The sequence below is a fragment of the Pteropus vampyrus genome, unplaced genomic scaffold (assembly GCF_000151845.1).
Source record: "Pteropus vampyrus isolate Shadow unplaced genomic scaffold, Pvam_2.0 Scaffold423, whole genome shotgun sequence".
Classification (NCBI taxonomy): domain Eukaryota; kingdom Metazoa; phylum Chordata; class Mammalia; order Chiroptera; family Pteropodidae; genus Pteropus; species Pteropus vampyrus.
In genome coordinates, this window is record NW_011889204.1 from 545,798 (window position 1) to 570,424 (window position 24,627).

A 24,627-nucleotide genomic window follows, 5' to 3' on the forward strand; every position below is an offset into this window, starting at 1 on the left:
GTTTCCGTGAGCTGGTTCTCTGCATTCCAGCCATTTTGACTTCCTGTCAGCTGCTAGGTGTATGCTGCCTTGTTCCCTTTGCCAAAAATATTGCCTCTCGCAAAAATATATCCTTTTTTTCTTTACCTGCTTTATTCCTGTTCAAGATTCAGAGTTCAGCTCAACTGATACTTGTTTATAGATTCTTCTGTCAGTCCCCACCACCCATACCCTCCTCAACCCCAACTGCAAAGACTAGGTCCAATTCTTCTGTGAATCCCTTGGCGCCCTCCTATATTTTTTACATAGTGTTTACCACTATAATAATTAATTGTATTATAAGATAGTTAACATCTGTGTTTCCCACCAGATTATAACCTCCATAAGGACAGATACTTTTACCTTACTCACCACTATGTCTAGCTGTGGTAAGATTTGTTTAAATGAGTCAACGAATGAATCACCCAGTGTGATAGAATGGCCCTTGTTTTACTTTGTTTCATTTTTGTGTAGTTGTAACCTCTCCTTGTCTTTATGCTATGAATAGAATGAAAATACTTGTTTTCATTCATTCAACAAGTATTTTTTTGAGTGCCTACTATGTGCCACACACTCTTATAGGCACTGGAGATACAGTAGCAAACAATACTAATAGTCCCTCCCCAAATGGAGCAATCCATTGGAGGAATAGGCAGCCAGGCAAATAATTAAAGGATGATAAATGTTTTAAAAGAATAAAGCAGAGTAAGAAATGCATCTTACTTTGCTTCCCAATATACATATGCACATAGACATAACTTAAGTTTTGTGAAATAATACCTATTTTTACTACTTGTAACTGACATTTTTAAATTATACTTCATTTTAAAAAGTGCTAGTTCTAGTAAGTTGATTTCATACACTGATTGGTCACGACTCACTATTTGAGAAACATTCCTGTAGCTCTTCAGTGTATCTATTTACAGTGAAGGGCTTTTATAGGTTGGTATCTCAAACACTGGGCATGCTTTGGAAAGCCGTAAGGTAAATGTACATAGTCTGTAGTAGAAATTTCCACCAGCCAGATGTGACAGCACTCAAAACTTGAGTCACTCAGAGCTGAATAACAACAGCTCTGTCACATTATCTTCCTGGCCAGAGAGTATAGGCAGTAAGTCATGAGGGAGTCCAGTGGCAAGATTGGAGGCAGAAAAAAACTTCAGCATAGTTGAAAAACATAGCCACTTAGTATATGGACAGTTATATCTTTTTAGGATAATTAAAAGCATCACTCTGTTATAGCATACTGTGTTCATATAGTGATGTTCTTGGATGATCACTATATATAAAATGTTTTCAGTCCATTTTTTCACGAAGACAGGGAAATATGTAATTTCCTTTTAAGATTTACGTCTAAAATGGTTACAGTTTTTAAAGTTTTTATTGTTGAAGGGGTTTAAATATTTGTCTGGAATCACTAAAGAATATAGATTAAATAATTGGATTTCTGAATAAACATGATGCTTCAGTAATGATGTATCTTTAAATTATTTCTTTCAGAATGATGTCCCAGGAATGCTGGCTTATAGCCTCAAGCTGTGCATGTCTTTAATGCAGAATAAACAGTTTCGGAATAAAGTACTAAGAGTTCTAGTTAAAATTTACATGAACTTGGAGAAACCTGATTTTATCAATGTTTGTCAGGTAATTACATTCCATTCCATTACTTTACACTGTACTGTTGGGCTGTGCTTCACCACATTATAATGATATAATTATATCATTATAATTACTTTTTATTACATCACGTTACTATAATGGTTTCATATATATATATTGGCTGACCTTCACAACAGCCCTGAAAAGATAAGGTATGTAGTTTACATATCTTTTTACCTGTACAAAACATAATGTCACAGAAATATAAGCTTTTTTGTTATAATCCATTCTTTCTATGTATTATTTTTTCTTTCAAAAATAATCCAGGCATTTAAGGAAATTGTGGAAACGAAGATTAAAAGGTAGAAGAAAAGATAAAAACATGTTATATGTTTTATCATTCAAAAAAGAATTTCAAGTGAAAAAATTATCTTTAGTTTCATTACCCAAAGAGAACCAAAACATTTGGGCATATTTTTTTTTTATCTCTTTTCTTGTATGAATTTGTTTGCACATTTTTTTTTTTAATTTAGACAATACAGAAAATATATAAAATAAAATGTATCTTTTCCTTTCTTTGGGCCTTTTCTCAAAGGTAATGCCTAGATGTTTTTCCACCAATTATTATTAATACATGTCTAGCTGCTGCATTCTTCTCAGTGGCTACATTGTATTTTATTGACAGTAAGTACACATTGGTTGGTTTTTTGTAACAGTCATCACTGTATAAATTTTTGTATTCTCAAAACAGCATTTTATCACACATTTTGTTTGTTAGATGTGTTCTCATTATGTGTGTTCATCCTCTATACATTTTTGGAATTTAAATCAATACATCATTTTTAATGCTTTTTTCAATGCTGTTTTTTTAATGCTTTTTAAAGCAAGTTTGAAACATAGAAAAAGCTGGAAGAAAAATATCCCATTTATGTCTTCCAAAGTGAACTTAACATTTTAGTGTATTCCCTTTCAGTTTTCTCCATAAAGGTTTTGGAGTTTTGTTTGCTTCTTCATAGTTTTTAATAATTTTTAAATTTTTATAGGAAAAACAGTAGTCTTCTATCCTCCTTGTGTATTTCAGTTTTATTTCTTAGAAGCAATTTTATTTCTTTTAGTTTTATTCCTTGTCCCTTTAAAAATTTTACATTTAAAAAAATGCAAACTATATCAATTATATATGTCTTTCAATTTAACATTTTTCATGTTCTAACTCTTTACTGTGTAGTAGTCATTCAATGGATGTACTCTGCCTTACTTTCTCTATTATTGGTCATTCGTTTCTATTATTTCCTATTTTTTGTAATAACTTTGATTATATGTTCATTTTAAAACTCAGTTATTTGCTACTGAAAGAAAATTTTTAATTTTTAAAAGGAAAATTCTAACATTATTGGATAATATTATTAAAACATATGGTAGATCGTAAGAATAATTAGAGAAATACTTCTAAATGGTCTTTTTAATGCCTCGTGTCCTGGCCCAGCACAATACGATGAATGAATGACTCCTACAGTTTATAGTAAAGCAGAAATTACAAGTTAAGGAGGTCTTAAATGTAAATTATGGGTAAGATTTAAAGAAGCCATGATTTATTCGCCAACCAGTTGTTGAATACTGTTAATTGCCAGGCACATAGGACCTGTGACTATAATTTGTATGGATTTTCTTTGGAAGGCAGATGTAATTTTCAGGAAAACTATTTCTAGTGTCAGGATCAGAATTGGAGTGCTCGACTAGCTGGTTAGTCTGCCGCAGTTTGCCTATGCTTATATTTTAAGAGTTTCCATATGTTGACTGTCACTCTAAGTATCTTGTAGACAAAGTTTTTGATTGTTATGTAATTATTCTTTATCTGCATTTCAGTGCTTAATTTTCTTAGATGATCCCCAGGCTGTGAGTGATATTTTAGAAAAACTGGTAAAGGAAGACAACCTCCTGATGGCTTATCAGATTTGCTTTGATTTGTATGAAAGTGCTAGCCAGCAGTTTTTGTCATCTGTAATCCAGAATCTTCGAACTGTTGGCACCCCTATTGCTTCTGTGCCTGGATCCACCAATACGGGTACTGTTCCAGGATCAGAGAAAGACAGGTATAAATACCTTTTTCCGCATCAGAACTAATTGATCAATCTTTTTCATTTTGAAAATAGGTAAAATGTTCATAGTTTGCATGTTTTAAGAATAAATTTTGCCATTAGCTTTCAAAGATTGTAAAGTCTTATTAAGGCTGTTCCCTTTTGCACTGTGCTGGGCACATTAAGGAAAACAAAAAAAAATGGACCTCTTGAAAGAAATGGAACTGATATTCCAATGGGGAGGGCCTGCCTGACAGCGTGTATGCTACTTAATTAAATAAATTAAAAATCTCAGATGCGGTAGGTAGGCTAGATTTTAGGTACTTGAGTTAAATATTTGGAAATAAGAGACATTTTCAGTTTTTTATGCTTTTATTAGAACTATATACATATCAGGGTGATACAGCATTAGATTTTATTTTCCTGTATTTTGTTACACATTTAAGCCACTTGTTAAAACATTTAACTTAAGTTTGTCTTTGTCGTGCCTGCATTTTTTTCCTTTTAAAGTTGTCCATGTAGTGGTGAAAGTTCTCCTCAGAAACGTTAAACACGTCATATAAAATTATGTCTTAAAGATGACCTACAAGGCCGTACGTGGTCTGTCCTCTCCATACCCCTCACCTCACCTCTTGCTACTTCCTTACCACCTTCAGATCTCACTGGCCGTCTTACTGGTCCTCAAAAACACCAAAAACGTTCCTGCCTCAGTAAGGTTTTCCTGAATTTTAGCTTTTAGTATTTGTTTTTTTCCCCTTGCTTTTTCTTCTGTGGAGTCTCTTGTTCTATATAAGTTGTGTTTTCTTTGCCATCGTTTATATTTGCCAATTTGTTTTGAATCCTTTTCAGCTCTTTAATTCTTTTAATTGAATAATAAATATGTCATAATTATACGGGTCAGTGAGTTCTGGCAACATAAACATTCATGTAACCATCACCTCTGTTATTATCCCAGAAATTTCCCTTGTGCCTTTTGAGGTCAGCCCCCTGCCCCTGAGGCACCACTAGTTAGTTTTAAGAGTTGTTGGGGCTCCGACTGCTTCACTTCCAATTGGTCTTGTAGCTGTTGGTGGTGTCTGCACCTGACTGTGTTTGGGTAGTTCAGGGGATACCTTGTCACCTGGTTATATTGTATTTATTGTCCATGCATTTTGCTAACCTAGTTAGTTGCTTTGTGTGTTTTTATGATTTATTTGGAGGAAATTCAATAACTGGGCTGCCTCCATCTTAGAATCTTTTCTGTTTCTTGACAGCAATACTTATGAAGTAATTGAACATTTTCTTCCTTGTAAAATATTTAATTCGAACATGGTTCAGATCTGCAGTTTGATAACAAGTCACCCACATGTCCTATTCAGAAAAGATTTATCAGATTGGTAACTCTGATTCTCTTCATTTTAGTGATTCAATGGAAACAGAAGAAAAGACAGGCAGCGTGCCAGTAGGAAAGACACCAGAAGCGGTAAGTTGAAGTTTTGAAGTTGAGATTGCCATTTAACATACACTCCCACAGTATATTATAAATTGCTTTAAAGTGTTGCAGACTTGTTTTTAAGGATGTTTTAAGGAAGTCTTTAGGTTTGATAGCAAAGTCGTTTTTATAAAAATTGATTTTCTGTAAAAAGTAAAAGTTTAAAGACTGGTCCCAGAAAGCACTTAACTTAGAAAAAATCAAATCCTTAGATCCTTACTAAAGAATGAGCTCTGTCCTTAATAACTCTGAATTACCTGTCACAGGGAGAGAAAAATGTATAGCCTCTGTATAAATGGCCACTAATCCTAGAGAGGGGCATTTTGGTCATCTTTGTTGCTTTTCAATGTTCGGGGTATGTGGAAGAGTCTAAGTGTTAGAGCAGTGGTCTGTTGAACATAAAAGTTTCCTCCATGAGGACTCTTGGTTTCTGTTGCTCAGGTATATAAACTTCAGCTGTTCTTCACCCAGATGGGTAGTTAGTTGTCTTGATGGCTTGGTAGTTCATGAGATCATATATGTGTTGACTGAAGATGCTTTCGGTTTTCTCAGTTTAGATTAAGGGCTCCTCACCTAAGGTATAAATTGGCTCTGTATAGAATAATTTTCCTTGCATACCATCAGTAATTAGTTATTTTATAGCTTTTTTTTTATTAAAATATTTTACATTGGCATCTAGTTCGGAATGAATTTCATTCTCCTATCAAGCTGCTATCATATCTCAGTGGCATTTAATAAATAAATAATTCTTTCTCTAAAGCAAGTGATACATGAGTTTTCTAGATCCTATTAAAATATAAGTGTGGTTGTGTGTATGAACTCTGAGTTTCACGGCTTTGGGGCTGTTAAAATAAAGTTGGCTTTGTGGATTGCAGTAATATATGAATTTGCATTCTGTGTTTGTTTTGTCAGAGTCCAGAGCCCAAGGACCAGACTTTGAAAATGATTAAAATTTTAAGTGGTGAAATGGCTATTGAGTTACATCTGCAGTTTTTAATACGAAACAATAACACAGATCTCATGATTCTAAAAAATACAAAGGTAGGAAATTAATCTATAAAGGAGGTTTTTTTCTTATATTTATTTCTTTGTCAAATATAATTATATTTATTTCTTATTGAACACTTTGTTGCATTTTATTCCTGATTAAGGAAATAAGTAAGTTTTTGTAAAAATAACAACGGGAGAAACTCTTATATTTAACTGTTGAAAAAGGGAGTTAATTGAGCTGTTTTTGTTCTAGTCTCTCATTAGGAAGTTTAGTGGATTTTTTAAAATTTTCTTTAGCAAACTTTATTTTAATGTGTACATGTAACATCTGGACAGATAGTACAGCCAACATTAATATAGTTTACGTGTCTGTTTTCCTACTGAACTACAAACTTGAGAGCTGAGGTTCTTACCTTATCGTATCGTAACCTTTTGAGATATCGATAACAACGATTGTTCATATTTTAATTTTGAACAGGTAATATATTCATCTGCTTTAATATGAAAATATATAGCATGAAAAATCTTCCTTTCTTTGTCTCCTTTACCTAGTACCCTTTCCCAAAGTCAATCTTTTTTAAAATCCATATTTGCTATTCTATTATTAAACATTTGATTGAAGCATATGTAATGTTTCTCCAAACTTTCAATACAATTTTTACAAATGGCAAAAAGACAGTTACATAATTTGCATTTATGACAATTATTTGAAACTAACCTTTATAATATAGTCTCATTAAAAATAAACAAAATTGGCGGAGAATATCTCTGACATCTTGCCTCTCAAGACTCGCCTCCTATATAAGTTCCCTTAATAAACTCTTGACGTAATTAAAAATAAAAATAAATAAATAAACAAAATTACTTTGGTAACTGCCAGAGGTGCAGTGCCAGAGAGGTGCAGCATTGCTCAGGTTATCCTAACACCTCGGGGACCTTGGGCAAGGTGCTGACGAGAAGTTGTAAGTTAAACTATCCAGAAACCCAAAACTAGAAAGCCTACTGCCTAAATTAACCTACCTAAATCTACTACTAACCTCAACACCACAAATAAAGCTGAATTCGACTTGCTCGTTTATATAAACTGGCTAGTTAATCTTTATAGAGAAATATCCAAGATCCGTATTTTAAAGATCAGTTAAATTTATTCACGTTTCACCACAAAACAAGGCCTCCGTGTGTTCACGTGCTAACTTGCACACACATGGAATACTTTGCCAATGATAAAAATTTGTATTTGTTTTTGTAGGATGCAGTACGGAATTCTGTATGTCACACAGCAACTGTTATAGCAAACTCTTTTATGCATTGTGGGACTACCAGTGACCAGTTTCTTAGGTAAATATGCTCGAAGGTTTCCACTTTGTTTTAAATCATCTTTAACGGAGACTCTTTGGACAGTGTTACATGGATGTGGAAAGCTTCCCCTGCCTGACAGTCCTGAATTTTAAGTGCTATTTTTGCTGTTTTATATATTTTTTATCAATATGCCTGCTTGTTTTAAGATAAAATTAATTCCCTTTATTAGTTGGCTCAGCTATCAGCTTTGAATGAAATATATTAAGCTCAGAAATTTAGTATAATTTTGCTTTTGTTCATAGTGGAATTATATATCATACATTTAAAAAAAAAGTCTTCACAATACTAAGAAGAACTTAGAGGGTAAAATACAATCAGCAGTAATTTGAGATCCATAAAATGAAATGATTTGTATCAGTTCAAGGTAAATTTTTAATGCTTTGACTTTAGTGTTATAAAAAACTCCATGAAATTTGTTTCAACGGTATTGCTACATTTTCTCTTCTTACAGAGATAACTTGGAGTGGTTGGCCAGAGCCACTAACTGGGCAAAATTTACAGCTACAGCCAGTTTGGGTGTAATTCATAAGGTAATATACACTGATCAGTGTGCGCAGGCATCAGAACAGAGCAATTTTTCTGGAGTTAGAAAAAAACTTTACTATAATTTATCGACAAGTACTTTTTGTTAGATCAGTCCTCTTACAGGGAAGGATAAAGTAAGATATTAAAATACATATATATGTATTTTTAATAAAAGATGGAAATCCTTTTCTTATGAAGATTATTTCTTAAAGGACGAATTAAAATTAGTTATTTGTATAGTCTAAGATGAATTCGAGGAAATGTCATAAAATAAGGGGAAAAATTGAGGCATTTGTTTCTAAGCAGAATATGACCGGGTGTCTTAAAGGCTGTTCTCTCTTTTGAGTGATAAAGTTGTGTAAGAGAGAACTCTACTTCAGCAAGTGAACATTCTAGAGAAAAGCAGTGATCATAGAAAATGTTAGTTCTTTTTTGTCTTATTTTCTCTTAGTGACACTTTTGTTGTGGCTCCAATTTACAGGGTCATGAGAAGGAAGCATTACAGTTAATGGCAACATATCTTCCCAAGGACACCTCTCCAGGATCAGCCTATCAAGAAGGTGGAGGTCTCTATGCATTAGGTCTCATTCATGCCAATCATGGTGGTGATATAATTGACTATCTGCTTAACCAGCTTAAGAATGCCAGCAACGATGTAAGTGTTAGAATGGAAAACTAAATTTCCATTACTAGAGAGTTCAGGAAAACATTATATTTGCCAAATCGTTTTAGTGAATAGAAATTTTGTGGGATTTGGGAATTTCCAAAACAGTACTGTTCTCATAGAAAATTTTTTTGAAAAGGTAATCTCCTTTCCTTTAAGGTTAAATTGTACTTCTTAGCTCTTTAAACCATATGACAAGCAAAATAAAGTGCAAGGTATTTGTAAAACACTTTGTATTCCCACACTGTAGAATCTTGCCGTGTTATAACGGTAAATGCCCTTAGTGATCATATAGTCTAATCCCACCATTTTACAGAAAACTAAGGCCCAAAGAAATTGCATATACTCTCTTAGGAGTCAGAATTCTTGCCTGTTTTGACTGTTGATAATTTTTTAAATGTAGAAGTTTTGAACAAACTTAATAAGTAGCTCTGTCTTATTTTAAGTTACCTTGGAATAGGATTTTAGACTTGAACTTTTGTGTTAGAGTAAACTCTTCAGAAAGCTGTTAAGAGAGTAGCTGAGTGAGCCAGAAAACTGTCCTCCGACTTCAGTGAGAAGGTTGAGGCCAGAAGGACGATCTGTCTCAGCTAATAAGGCCCCTGTCCCTAGGTCCCGTGTATATCTACACATACCTTTACTTCATTTTTTCTGGTCTCAGATAAAAATTTTCTTATCAGGCAAAGCTTTTTGATTGCCAGCAACAAAAACCTCTGATTAACCTAAGCAGGGAGTTTATTGGAAATAGCTTACAAGTTAAAGGAAAAGCTCATGAACCAGTTCTCACACAGGTTTAGAACGAGGACAGTTCTAGGGATCTAGGTAACAGGAACTAATGGACTTGTCTCTTCAGATCCCTACTGTCAGGATAAATGGACTTGAAACACATTTGGTTTGCAGGTCATTCCACTTAAAGAAGGAGCATGTGATTGGCCTGTCTTGGGTCATAGGCCCACACTTTGGCTAGAGGAAGGTGGGAGCTTCTTAAATGACAGACCCCCCAAGGAGTATTCCCCAAGCAAGATTGTGGCGCTGTCACCAATAAAAGGATACTGTGCATTCAAAAATGACAGATGACCACTAAAATGTCCCTCTTCAAGTAAAGACCAACTTTTGCTCTTGACCCCATTTTCTCCCACTTTATTCACAACCACGTTCCATCCATTAGATACCCTTTCTCCTCTTCAGCCTCCCTCTGTGCTGCCTCCTCCTCAGCCCGTAAGCTTATTCAGGTCTCAACTGTCAGAAAAAACTTTCCTTGACACTTGCTTCTTCCCTTAGTTATCTTCCTTAGGTAAACTTACTGAAAGAGAGCTGTAGTCTCCACTTTCTTTTATTCGCTTCTCAACTCACTATTCTTTGGCATTAGCAAGCACCATTCTTTTGACACTGAAATTGCTAAGGTTACCACTGGCCTTCTGAATATCAAATTCTTTGCTCATTTGCACTAGGCCAACTGCTCTATATGTTTAATATCAAAATATATTTTGTAATTAGAATGAAAGCTCGGATTTTAAGTACAGCGTACCAAATCAGTGGAGCCCATGCTTTTCCCCTAGATTGTTCGACACGGTGGCAGTCTAGGCCTTGGTTTGGCTGCCATGGGGACCGCACGCCAGGATGTGTATGATTTGCTAAAAACAAACCTTTATCAGGATGATGCTGTGACAGGTAAGTGATTCTTTCTACAGGCAACAAATTTTAGGGTTAATTAATGTAACCGTAATGCTTATTTTCTACCTATTATAGCCTCTTAAAAACCTAATGGCTTTCTCTACTTGAAGAGAGGGTGGATTTTTTTCCCATTTGTAAAACTCATTAAAATATGTTTTGTTATGAATAGGCTTTTAAAAATTGTATATTCTTGTGTGTGTCTGTATAATTGACATTTGCAAATAGAAATTTATTAGCGTGATCTACTTGTATCTTAGGGTTATCTATACTGTGGTAATAATGTAGAAAAAAATGTCATAATATCTCTTTTGAAATCACTGTAGAATTTGATGCTGCCTTTAGTCAAGATTTAAAAGGAAAGTACCTATAAATATAGGGATGTATTTCCACATTAAAAAAAAACCCTCCTTTTTGCCAGATATTTTGAAAAAATGCTATAGGAAGCTAGTGATTATTTTGATAGTCTGTGTTAATAGGTGCCACTTCCAATAGGACAGTTTTATTGACTTTACATGCTATTTATTTATTTATTTATTTATTTATTTATTTATTTAATATTATGATGATATTGACTAATGAAATCCAGTAAGTTTCAAGTGTACAATTCAGCAGTAAGTCATATATATTTTGCATTGTATGTTCACCACCTGTAGTTAGATTTCTTTCTGTCACCACATATTTGACCCCTTTTACGACTTTACATACTCTTTAATGTTTTACTTTTTACTCACTAGGGGAAGCAGCTGGCCTGGCCCTAGGTTTGGTTATGTTGGGCTCTAAAAATGCCCAAGCTATTGAGGACATGGTCGGCTACGCACAAGAGACTCAACATGAGAAGATTCTTCGCGGTCTCGCAGTCGGCATTGCATTAGTCATGTACGGAAGGATGGAAGAGGCTGATGCTCTCATTGAATCTCTGTGCCGTGATAAGGTGAATTTATCTTCTCTCTACTCCCTCACCTTGCTGTTATTGCCACCATTTACAGAAACACTTACTTTCACTGAAAACTATCTCTGTGTCCTGAACACCTAGCTACATTTGTTGACAAAATTCATAAGATGTATAAAGCCTAATGGACTTTTAAAAAAAAAAACTGATTAGAAGAGGCGAACAGGAGTAATTTGAGGATTTTTAATTGAACGAAGACTTCAGTGATTTTCAGATAAGAGGTCAAGAAAAGTTCTTCAGAAATTTGCAAGTTGATTTTTTAGAAATAATGTTTTTGGAATGATTTCATATCCATTTGAAAAGATAAAGTTTACTTTGTTTTTTCATTAAAAAATAGTGCCAATCTCTATACATACTTAACTTGAGTGAGTTTTTTTTCCATTGCCTTTTGTTTTGTTTTTACAATAGTATTGGTTATGATAGGTAGTCGGTAATATCGTCCTCTATGTTCTGATGAAAAGAACCACTGCTATAGTTTATTGATAAAACTATAAATTATTTTGCTCAAATATCAGACTCCATGTCTCTTCCACTCAGCGCTCAGTGCCCTAGATCTAAATGATAAGGTAAAAAAACAAGTTAGAATGTGGAATTAGAAATGAGCTTCTCTGTTGTCCATTTGGCAAATGGAAGTTGAGTGTCACAAGACGATACGTATTGGTATTGAATTTGAGTTTATACTTCCTAGAAAGTGTGAAGCAGGAAAGGCATGTTGCACAGAATATTGAGAATTACAAGCAATTAACTCCTCCCTTATTAGCGTCTTTTATTTCCCCATTCATTTAGAAAACATAACCACAAAAGAGTTCTTGAGTTCATTATTTCCTAAAACAAACTTTCCTAATGTATGCTCCTATGCTTGTTAGAGTTAGTTTTTGCAATGATAAGCTGATGATTGATGTTGAGTTATTCTTTCTTAGGATCCAATTCTTCGAAGGTCTGGAATGTATACTGTAGCCATGGCTTATTGTGGTTCAGGTAACAACAAAGCTATTCGACGCCTGCTACATGTTGCTGTAAGTACTTCGACCTTTCTTGGGGATGGGCTGGAAGGGCAAGTTTGCAGGTGGACCCTAGGGGTCTAGGTGGGTGCAGCACCCACACCACGTGACCACCACCAGTGGTCTTGGGTTTGGATTCTCATTCACAGGACACAATCAGCCATAACCTAGCACCAGATTCACTCAGTTTTTCAGAAGGATTTAGGACAGGACAACAGTATGTCAGTATGAATGAAAGTCCTTAGTCATTCAGATGTGACTTCTGAACCCCTACTGCAAGGAGCACCCTCATTGTAAGGGACAAGACTACATGAGTGTGTGCAGCCGCCCTGGGATTGGGAAATCTAATTAACAATAGGAACCACTTCTTTGTACAGCCTGTGAACTTAACTTTCAGGTACCCCCCACCCCCACCCCAAGGGACATACTCTATTCCAAGAGACACATTGCACAGGAAAGTCAATGCCCATGTTTTCCAACAGACTTTTTCCACTTATTGTCCTAATCCCGATACAGCTACCAACGATAAATAACGTTGCCTGGTAACACAGCAGGCATTCCATATATGTCTTAACTCATTAGGTTTCCACTGTTATGGTGCTGGGGAAAGGTAAACCCAAAGTCATCTTCTCTTGCAGAAAGGGTTTAAAACCATCATTAACTCCTCCTTCCCAGAGATGTTCACATCCCACAGTATTGATTAGTAGTTTATCCTTTATCAGTGCATAATGTGGTACCTTCTAAATGTCTGTATTTTGCTTGAACTTAGGACATAATGTTTTTCAAAAATAACATTGAAGGAATGGTTAGATTTTCAGTGTAGCCCACAACAGCTATAATGCAACAGAAATAGTCTTTAAAAGTAGCCTTGAATCTTAAACATTACCAAGTTGGAAAGGTTTCTAAGCCCTGAAATGAAGAAATTCTCAGATGAGTTCTTCTAAATTGGAGAAAGACATTCTAATAAAGGAATAACATATTAAAGAGGTCTTATTTGCATTCGAATGATTTAGGCCTCATATGAGTGTAGCAATGGACTGCGGATATAATGTAATCATCCTTTAAATTTTTTCCTAGGTAAGCGATGTTAATGATGATGTCAGGAGGGCAGCTGTAGAATCACTTGGGTTCATTCTATTCAGGTAATAATTTCTAACTTCTGATTCTATTTATATTCTATTTTTTTACAGTCATTAACTAAACAAACTAAAATATATGAGGGATATATCTAAGTCCAGAGTGAGGACCATTTAACGATTAGATTAATACTGTGCAATTGAAAAAGAAACATACATGTCTTGGGATTATGAGAACCTATTTGAGAAGCAGTAAAATAACTTAATTATTATTTATCTTTGTTTTTTCATACCATTTCTGCTTATTCACTTAATTTTTAAAATCCAAGTAATACCTTCAGTATTCCTCTTTCCATGTATAGTGGAAATTCAAATGGGATGCTGTCTGTTACCCAGATTTATAGAGTTCTTGAAGCTTTTTCATGAGAGTACAAGGTTTGTTTAAATGAAAAAAAATGCACAACATTCGTAGATTTAAAAAAGCTAGTTTGGAATTGGAGATTTGGAGATGCCTTTGGCAGTATGACATAGTTTTGATGAAGAGGTCATACTGCCTGGGTTGAATCCTGGCTCTGCAACTTATTAGCTGAGTCTTTCAGATTGTTATTTAGCCTCCTTGAGCCTCGGATTCCTCATCTGTAAAATGGGTATGATAACACTTACTTGAGAAGAGTGATTTTTGACAGTTAAGTGAATTAATATCTAAAACCTTTCGGACCGTGTCCGGCAGTGCTATTTGAGTGTGTGTCAGTGGACATGGTGGTGGTGGTGGGGGTAGACACAGTAGTCCTCCAGCAGTTCTCACTTTCTGCTCAGCTCTGATCTTAACACTGTTGTGGTTTCGATTCTGTTTTTGTTAGCTAAAGTAAAAAATCCTACTCATAGTCTCTTTGTTTTGTTTTTTCATTGTTAGCTATTAATTCTTCATATTAGTGACTATATTTCATGTCATATAAATCAGTGGCCTAGTGTGCATATTCTGCTCCATAGGAAGTTAATGGGCTAATTGAAACCTTTTTTTTTTTCCTTTTTACCTCAACAGGGCTTTGCTCTCTAATTATCAAAATTCATTTCTTCCCTTGGGTTTTCTGTAGCTCACACATATGCTAAATTCCCAGTTTCAGCAGCAGATGTCTCCCTGGAGTTGCTTTCAAGCTTTGCTGAGATCTCTACCTAGACAGTCAGATCCAGCTGAATTGTTCGTGTGCTCGTTAATTCTAAGGGACCATTCTTAAAAGAAGTAGAATCTGCAAAAGACTTTAGAGATGGTTTTATCTCAAACTTATGTCACAGATGAAGAAAATTAAATGTGATCAGCTTGTCTCAGGAGCTGCAGTTAGAAACCAAGTTCTCTATATTTTAGATTAGTACCGTTTTCCTGGAGTGAGAATTTTGAAAGGTGAAAGAAACTTAGAAATTAACCAATAGTCTCATTTTTTTAAAAGAGAAAATTGAATTCCAAAATGGTTAATAAAATTTCCCATTGTCACAGAGCTAAATGATGGAACTGAAATTTCAGAACAGTTCTCGTGACAGATCAGTGCTTTCTCCACCGTTCCCTTCCATAGAGCACTGTCTGCCCGGGTGGCTCTAATAGAACATTTTCTTCTCAGATTTCCTCATTAACTTTAACATTTGAAAAGTTTCTGTCCTGTCTCCTAAGAATAGTAAATGTTTTCTGATATGTCATCATTTACTATCTGAGTGTGTGTTCCATTTTATCATCCTTTTTAGATGTTGCTTTTAAAATAACTACAGACCATTGGCCTTCCTAAAACATGTCTTAATGATTTATTTCTTCATAACTTTTTTAACATCTTTTTAAGTGTACTTATTGGACACGAATACTGCAAACATATCAGTAAACATGTATTTGTACTTCAGCAACTAATGTGAAATTGTCTTTGTGGGAAATTATACTATCTTTATTCTCAGGATAATCCAGGGAGTTGTAGTATTTTCAGTGTTTTTCTCCTGATACTTGTGGATTATTTGTTCATTATGTGTATGATAAAAATAGAAAATTAAACAGAAAAGCATTCTTGCCTGGTTGAAGTGAACCTAGTATATTTTCAATCTAATAAATAGGTAATTATTGGGCTCATTGTTATCAGTCTAGTCAGCAGATTTTAGTGTAACATTTCTTTCTATAATACTGTGCCTGACATCGAAACTCAATTAGAATTTATCAGAATCTAAATTACTTTAACTTGACATTGGAAAGAGAAATAAAGTTAAAAGAAGCATTGGTCTTTACATACTTTTGAAATAACATTGCTATAATGGTGAGCAAGTTGATCTGATATAAACTTTTCTTAAAATTAGACAATCTTGGAGATTCTTATTCATCTTTGCTATATGAATTAAGCTGTTACAGTATGAAACTAAGCAAAGAAATTTTTTTTCAGAAATTGAAGCTAAATAGTTTAAAGGTTTTATAGTTAATTTTGTAAGTGTGCATTTGTTTAAGCACATACACAGATTCGGGTTATAGAGCATGTGGGAAGGTAGTCCTTCTAGATTGTCTAGGGGTAGAACTTTGGCAATGTGATTGCCATTTCTAGTATTTAGATTTCCTGAACAATTATATATATGTCTTCAGATACATGAAGTTTGGGATACTGTTAGAGCGATACCTGGACTTAATCTCATGTGACTTGGCAACAGTATAAATATTAACATATGCCAAACCTATCATATTAGAAACAGGAACCAAAATAGAGAATTTTTTTTCTTTCTTTTTTAGGAACCTAAATTATTTTGCCTCTTATGTGAGATAGCCTACCTCAGTGCTGCTGGAAAATCTTAGACTAGTGGGGGAAAATGCCTAAAGCTTGGGTGATTTAGAAATTAAGATTGTACGGTAAGGTAAGCTCTTTCTGGCAGATGGCATAGAGCCTATAAGATCTATGTATTAGAACCATGTTCTAGAAAAATATTCTGCATTTGGCAAATATGTACCTGGTTCACTTAGGCTGAGCTTCTCATAGCCAACATGTTTCTTAAAGTAATTTTCTTACGCTGAGTTGTGTGGAGAAGGACAGCAATAGAGCAGTAGGTTGAAACATCAGAATGAGTCAGTCCGAAAAGGAAAAGCTAAGATATTGCCTGTCTTTACTGCAGATCCCCTCAGCCTAAATTTGTTCACTGTTTATGGAAGTAGAATAAAAATAAAATATCAAAAGTAAGTAGGGTTGTCCACCATTTAAAAAGTACTGACATGTACTCACCCTCATTAGAACCCTATGAAGTGTAGATGAGGAAACTGAAGCTCAGAGAAATTTAGTGTCAGGTAGTTATTAAGTGACACAGATTGAATTTATTCCCAGATCTAGCACTGTGAAATGAAATAACCAAAGGGTGAATTGGAAATTTTGTGCCCAAAGTTCAGACAAGTCTTTGGGCAAGCTTGGGCAGCCATGATCTCAGTTCATGAGATCATTTATGTTTAGGTGCCTGGACTCAGGTCCCATTTCTCCAGTTAGCATGTGTTCTTTAAGGAACTTGAGATTTAGGTACCCCAAAGTGATTTCATTTGCTTTCTCCTCCTTCTCCAGTACACCCACCTCTGCTGAGTAGATGCCTGGTACCAACCATTTAACAAACATCTCTAGTTTCAAGATTTTATTTCGTTTGATATCCAACTACTGTTCTCCCTACCCCTTCCATCAAGACAGTTTCTTGATCAAAGCAGTCATGATTCCATTTAAGCCAGACTGTATCTCCAGTGTGATCATTATTTTACGTACTTATTTTTAGTCCTCTGTTCCTATCACTGTTGTTCCGTGTTATACTTTTAAAGTGTCAAAGAAAAGATTAATATTTGTTTGTTTTATTCACAACATAGCTTTGCATACTATTTAGAACTGAATAGATTCATATGATGACATTGGGGTTTTTTTTGGGGGGGGGTTGTTGTTTTTTTTTTAAGCCTAAAGTTTATAATTTTATTTCATTTGACTACCTTAACATTTAACCACCTTAACATTTAACCACAGTGCTGGATTGTTTTAATTTGTAGCTGTACAAAATGACTTTTTTCATTGAGTAATTTTGTACAAATAAACAAAATTGGGCAATCTTAATACATAACTCTTAAAGAGATGATTTGATGCGTAAGTTCTTTATATAATTCTTGATACATTTATATCTTCATCATCTTATCCATCTTTATATTAGTTAATGAAAACTGTGCCATTCCTTCTATACATAACTGACTTGCTCTTCAGTTTTGTCGCCTTCATTTTCGGTAAGAAGGAGTGTATCTAGTAGAATGATTGAAGAAGACTGCATGGTTGAACTTCGAAGCCTCATTGGGCTCTGGTATATGGCAGGATTAATCCCATTTCTCATTCCACGTTTTATGAAAAACTTAGAGTTCTCTGCCATTTGATTCCGGAAGTAGATATTACTGGAGCATTTTTGAAGAGTTTTTACTGATCTCGTGGCCCGGTAATTACAGGTGATGTATCGGCCAAATGCGTCCCTGAATGTCTTGTTGAAGAGAGTGTAGACCAGAGGATTCACCCCTGAGGAAACGTAGCCTATCCACACGAATATCTCCAGGAGCATTGTGAGAGTAGTCTGGTTGCAGGAATCACATAAAACTAAAGTTATATTTGTAATAAAAAAGGGGCACCACATCAGCAAAAAGAGGAAAAACACAATCCCTAGAACCTTGGAGGCTCTCTGTTCGTTGGAAATGGTCTGCAGTGACTTTCTTCCTACTGTAGACATTCTTCGCATAAGTATGTCATCGTTTGAGTTGGGCAGAGTTTTGTCCTTGTGAGAACCGTCCAGCATTGCCACTTTTTCAGGTGATGAGCAAAGTGTTTCATCCCTTTGGAATACTGTGGACACAGTCAGCCATGTTAGGCGTTGAGGTGGCTTGTTTTTGACCAAGTAAGCTTTCTTTTGTAAAGTATGGATGGTGAGAAAGTAGGTGACAATCATGATTGCCAGAGGTATAAAGAAGGAAGCTAGTGAGCCAAAGAACATGAAATTGCCAAAACGTTCCTTGGTCAGCCCACAAGTGACGTTATTTGAGTTTCCCACGTCAGTTCTTATCCCTTTAATAGGGACTGGAACAGCAATGCCTAAGGAGGAGGAAACAGGATAAACTGAGTTAATTTTATGACCTTCGACTCTTAGATTAGGTCCTTTCAGAGTTTATTTTAGTGACTTTATGTGGTTAGTATACTGTAATTCCTGGTACCCACAATGCAGAATCTGTCATAGCACTTAATCAATGGAAGTAATATTTGGCAAAATAGAGCATAATTAGGCATACCTGCTGTTTTTAAACAGCGATCGGTTAGTGATTTCAGGTTCATAATTAAGACTTCCCTGAAGCTGTAGTACATTCATGAAATGGCAGAGCGTGTCTTCATTTATTCTCTATTTCTCGTAATCTGTTTTTGTGTGTTGATCTATCCCAGGTTAAGGAAAAGGAATTCATAAGAGAATCTGCTCTATCTTTATATCCAGTATAGGTGATCTAAGAGACTTCAGAGTACATTTGTGCAATATCTTAATTCTGAGTAGATAGCTATTATCTTTGAGGTTACACAGTTTCATTTGACAGTTTTATCTTTTGATGTTTATGAATGTCTTTTAATCTTTTCCTTCTTAGGGAAAACCAAGAGGTTCATTTTAATGCTATTTACGATTTTGAGAGCACATGAATCATGAAATATATTTTCAAGATTGAGTTCCTCGTACTAACTTTCTAATATTTTAAATACCATGAAGTAAATATTTAAATATGATCTTGCTTAGTGAAGTAGCTTACTAGGAAGATAAGTAACACAAAAGTTAGCCTGAATCCTTTCCCTTTGAAATAGCAGATATTTAAAAATAAGTCTGAGTTAATCTTTAGAAATTTCTAGAATCCTTGTGTTGTTTTATGAATCTAAAAGTACTTCGTTATCTGCACAGCCTTTTTATGGTAGCTCAAGAGCCCTTGGTGAGAATGTTTTCCTCAGACTCTTTGTAGTGGAGGCCACTGCTTTTTCTGCTTTTCCCCAGAAACACCACCAGAAAGAGGATTCTGTACACTTCCTGTTCTACACTAGGGGTCAGCAAACAACAACTTGAGGGCTAAATCTGGCCTGCCTTCTGTTTTTGTAAATAAAATTTTACTGGAACACAGCCATACTCATGTGTTAGCGTATTCTCAATGGTTGCTTTTGTTGTACTGCAGAGTTGAGTAGTCGTGACAGAAACCATTCAGAGCCTGCAATCCCAAAATATTTACCATCTTGCCCTTTACGGAAAAAGTTGGCTGACTCCTGCTCTACCCTCTTACTTCCAGATAATCATTCCATTGTTCTTTCCCCAAAAACACTTCCCCTGTTAAAGTCTGTTTAATCTACTTATACCATTTGCCAGCCTCCAGGCTCTTTGCCCGTGTGGCTTAGTAGCGCCTTGCTAGCGTCTTCCTCTCCATTGCTCCATTGCTGTCATCCTACTGATGACCCTTCTGACACCTTAACTTTATATTTCTTGAACTCCTCAACTCTATTATTATATGTACTCCTGAAGCCATCCATAGTAAATTCACTTAAAACTATCCTCTGTCTAAAATCATGAACTCTGATATTTCCCTTTCTTGTCCTGCTACTACTCTTCATTTCTATAGAACTTCTCTTTACTGTTATTTTGACCTCTGGTCCATTTGTCTCTGTTTTCACGTTCCATTAACTCCATCAAGGCTCATATTACCTTCTCAACCAGCTGTTGGTCAGTAACATTTCAATTTTCACTGCTATTTTTGTATGAATCTCTTATAAGTTAATATCAGAAAAACAAACAGATTCACAACAAACAGTTGTGAATCACAACAGTTGTTGTGAATCTGTTTGTTTTTCTGATATTAACTTATAAGAGATTCGAGTTATTTATGCTCTACTTCATGCTAAGATACCGTATTATAGCAGCTGTCTGCATATTAAAGATAGGCTCAGGGTTATAAAACAGTTTAGAAGAAATATGATTTCTTTCTCTAAATCATTTCTGAACATAATTTACATCTCTCTTAAAACTTCTAATTAAACATTTTGATAACACTTAAGCACTTATTACCTTTAGTATGAAGACATATTTGCTTCCAAGATGAATTTATGATCTTTGATACCTGCATACAAAATGTTTGGGTTTTTTTTTTCTTTTCTTTTCTTATTTATCTTCTTAGATGTTAATTATGATGCATTTCTTTTTTTATTATTTTAATACTATTTCAGGATTCTGTGTGTTACCCAGACCATAATGGTCTGTTGATCAATACGAAAACTGTTTTCAGACTTAGTCTTCATGCATATTAAAATCAAAGTAGAAAGATATCAGTACACACTATGAAGATGGTTCTTTCTGCTTTTTCACACTTTTTACTGGTAGTATGGTTTAGAAGCTATATGATGAAAGTAATGGCATAAGGAGCTTGTGTTGGTTTATCAGGAAACTGCCTTGACCTCTTGTGCTGAGTTTCATGGCCTACCAGGCCTGGAATTCTCCTGGCCAAGTGGAACCAAAGGCTGTATACACCACCCCACACCCTGATGTTCCCCACATACCTATTGAAATTAACCACACCACTGTAATCTTGATGAATGCTGTAGCTCGTGAATTACATTGATTGGCCTGGATTGGCTTTTTGATGGCTATATAACGATCCACTGAAATGGCGCAGAGATGCATAATGGATGCAGTAGAAAAAAGAACATCAAGAAATAACCAGGCAGGGCATAGAACAAGTGGGAGGGGCCACATAGCTTCTGAAAGAAAGAAAAACAAAACAGAAACATAACTTCTGCAAAATGGCAACCTTCAATCTGCAGTTTCTCTTTAAAGTGATACATATTTTTTAACCTTTTTGTTATTCATCTAAAATGTTAAGACTTAACCTCCACAAGCTAATGCTTAACTTCAGACAATGGAATCAATAATATTAAATATATTTCCGTAAGTGATATCTTTTAAATACATTTTCTGCTTTGTATGTTGACTACAACCCTTTTTCCAAGTCAGCAGCAGTTTCGCATTATTTTGGCCTATGCCCATTTGTTCCTTTTGTGATCTTTTAAAATTTTACACAGTGTTGCACCTAGAACTTAACCTTGCTATTCAAATAAATTTTATTTTTCAGCTGCTTTTGTGTAAGAAGAAAACATTTTACCATATGGAGGAAGCGATTTAATGTGCAAAAGGAGTATTAGAACAGGAATCTCAGTGAGGCCAGGGATTTGGTATAAACCTTGTTTATAGCAAACTCTCATTTGGTGGAATGATTTGAGGATATTTTGTGGGGTTTTTTTGTTTGTTTTTTTTGTTTGTATTTTTTTTGACAAATAGTTTTTGAATATAGTTTGTAAGCAAAAGGAATGGCTTCAGATTATCCTGAGGAAAAGAGGATTATTATCCTTCCATATCCCATTATTCACTCCAGTCCCTAGAAGTATAATAAACAATACAGACCTTCGGTTCAAAAAGAAAACCTCTGGATTAGACATAGTACTTAACTTATTTAATTAGATTCAGGTAATCTAAGAGTTTATACAATTTAAAAACAGTTCTAAACATTCTCAGTTTACAAAGGGACTTTTCCTAGTCCAAGTACTTTTATTCTAAAATTATCTTTTCAGTTCATATTAATTTGATAGGCTCAAGGTCAGAAAAGTTTCTTACTATTGAGAATAACTGTAAAAGTTTAAGTTGGTATGGTGAGATAGATTAACTATTCAAAAACTTTATATGTTGTTTTTATTAGAAGTTTCACTCTTTTAAGCATTTATTTCCAAAAGAACTTAATATATTATTTAAAATGGAAGTTACAGATTTACATTTTAAAAAAGTATATCTAAGAGGTAGTCTAAGGGAAATAAGTTATCATATACTTGAACTAAATTAATTCTGCTATTCTGGGGCTCTAAATTTAACCTTTTAAAAAGCTAATAGAGAAGCGAGAAAACATTAAAATTATATAGCATTTGTTGTCCTACAAAAAGAAAGCACACAAAATTTCTCTGAAAAACAAATCCCATTTTCTACCTCTTTCCTCCACCCAGTTCCAAATTCAAAGAAGAATTTAATTTCAATAAGATTTGAATAATGGCATTTCTAAGGGCACCTGCACTAATTACAGATTAATCATTATAGAAGCAAAACAAGGCTTAGATGAGTCTGGATCATAGACAGTTTATTATTTACCTTAAAGTATTAGTAGCACAATTTTTTTCTGTTTAAAATGAAGACTTATATGCTTTAAATACATCTATACATAACGAGTGATAGAATTGCCATTCAGTTAACGTAAGTTTCTGTTTGTCTCCCAGACAAGGTTCAGCAATTTCATGCATAGGCCTAAGCCTGATATCTTCTTCAGATAAGAGGTCTGGCAATCCTCCAAAGAATTCATACATATATTGATTAAGACCCAGTTATTCTGTATCATGTATTATGAAATAGAACTTTAAAAATTGTTGGGTTCTGCCTTTGTCATAGAGAAAATTTTATGGCCGTCTCGTTAGCATTATTTAAGAGATAAATGTTGGCTGTTTGTCAAACTTAACATTTTCGATTGGAATAATTTCTCATTTCATTTGAGAAAAAGTAATAGAGACTAAGAGTGTGAATTCTAGAGTCAGTTCTCTTGGGTTCAGATTATGTCTCTGCCATTTATTTTTATGTCCTTTTATAAAATGGTGATGATAATACTATTTTTATAGGGTTGCTTTGAAGAGTAAATGCAATAATACATATAAAGTTCTTAAACTATCTCTCGCATGGAGAAAGCACTCATAAATGTACTGGTATTGTTTAACAGAAACTAGCCAACTAGCTTAACTGTTAAACATTCTTCCTTAGAAACAATAAGCCATATCACCAGTATAAAATCAGTGTGTTTATCTTCCTGCCTGCTATAGCAAGTGTGCCTGCATGCAGTTGACCTTAAAGCTGTACTTCAAGAAGGGCTTGAAAACATGTTTAACTTTTAATTTGTCTTGAAAGTATGCCTTTTACTAAAGGTGAATTTTAACTATTCTTTTTATATACATATACGAGAGTTCTAGTGTAGCATCCATTTATATATATAAATGTCAAATAAACATTAATAACCCATAGGCATTGCCATGCCTGTTTGTTTTGTTTTGTTTCGTTTGCTTTGTAACTGGTATAAAACCCTGATTTTTTTAACCAGAAACTGTTTTTTAACAAGAAACCAGAATTGTTTCTTGATGAGATAGACTCATTTTATTTTGAAACCTGTTTACCCTTTGGGCAGATTTTTAGCTTGGAAAGCTGTGTTATGTCATTGGTTCAGAAAAAAGTTGACAATCTATAAATCTGGGCCATAAGCAAGTTTCCTTTTGAGGATTTAAAAGACTGCATTTTTAAAGCAATTCTTTGAAGGCTGTGCCTATAGCGTTTACTGAGGTAAGTGGTTCTTGAGTGGGTGGGTACAGGACAAATCCTAAGTAGACTTGATGTTTAAAAAGGACATGGTTTTCAAATAAACATTTTTTTAAACTCAGAAATTTTTCTCTCTTTGCTTTCCAGAAAAGAGAGACAGAGACCAGTGCTTAAATGTTTATTATGAAGCTTCTGGGGGTTTTTTTGTTGTTTTTCCATTACATTTGAGAATGTGAACTTTTGTGGGGTTAGATGTCTGATGTGATAGTGTTTTAAATTATTCAAGTGATTTAATACTTATAAAAATTTTTCTTTGGTCTTTAAAATTTCCACTTTCCAAAAAGAAGTGCCTTTAATTGCTTCGCTCCTTAATTTAAGAATTGGGTAGATGAGCATTTTATTGTACAAATGATGAACCGATTTATTTTACTGCTACACATCTGTTTCATCTCTGGTCAGACTCACATCTAAACTAAGTCACATATTTTAAGTATATAAACCTTTTGCATTCTGGACTAATACCTGCCAGTTATCAGTGCCTATAATGCTCTGGGCCCTATTTGACAATTTCACAAGATACCTGCACTGTAAAATTTAGCATACCCATTTCACAGACAAAGTAATCGTACTCATATGTTAAGTGACTTGCCTAAGCCAACACAGAAAAGCCAGGATTCAAAGCCTTGGTGTCTTGCTTCACACCCATATCTTTCAGCCATTTTATAAAACCTCCTTCAACTCTACCACAGATATTCTATCAACTTATAGATCATGAGGCATGGGTTAAAATTTAAGTTATAAATAAACCAGTAATGACCA

The 24,627-nt window shown here is 34.6% G+C and overlaps 2 protein-coding genes across 2 annotated transcripts in view; one reads left to right on the top strand and one right to left on the bottom strand.

The window, feature by feature from the left end:
- PSMD1 (proteasome 26S subunit, non-ATPase 1) overlaps window positions 1–24,627 on the top strand; it is an 89,272-nt gene that overhangs the window by 7,381 nt on the left and 57,264 nt on the right. The window contains exons 5-15 of the mRNA XM_023523854.1: window positions 1,479–1,662; window positions 3,481–3,707; window positions 5,094–5,154; window positions 6,076–6,204; window positions 7,403–7,491; window positions 7,964–8,042; window positions 8,519–8,692; window positions 10,261–10,372; window positions 11,110–11,306; window positions 12,245–12,340; window positions 13,403–13,467. Of these exons, the coding sequence (XP_023379622.1) occupies window positions 1,479–1,662; window positions 3,481–3,707; window positions 5,094–5,154; window positions 6,076–6,204; window positions 7,403–7,491; window positions 7,964–8,042; window positions 8,519–8,692; window positions 10,261–10,372; window positions 11,110–11,306; window positions 12,245–12,340; window positions 13,403–13,467 (1,413 nt within the window). The remainder of the gene's footprint in view (window positions 1–1,478; window positions 1,663–3,480; window positions 3,708–5,093; window positions 5,155–6,075; window positions 6,205–7,402; window positions 7,492–7,963; window positions 8,043–8,518; window positions 8,693–10,260; window positions 10,373–11,109; window positions 11,307–12,244; window positions 12,341–13,402; window positions 13,468–24,627) is intronic.
- The window catches only part of HTR2B (5-hydroxytryptamine receptor 2B), a 10,590-nt gene continuing 3,292 nt past the window's right edge, over window positions 17,330–24,627 (bottom strand). The window contains exons 2-3 of the mRNA XM_011381037.2: window positions 20,973–21,173; window positions 17,330–18,497 (exon numbers count right to left, since the gene is read on the bottom strand). Of these exons, the coding sequence (XP_011379339.1) occupies window positions 17,605–18,497; window positions 20,973–21,173 (1,094 nt within the window). The 3' untranslated portion in view covers window positions 17,330–17,604. The remainder of the gene's footprint in view (window positions 18,498–20,972; window positions 21,174–24,627) is intronic.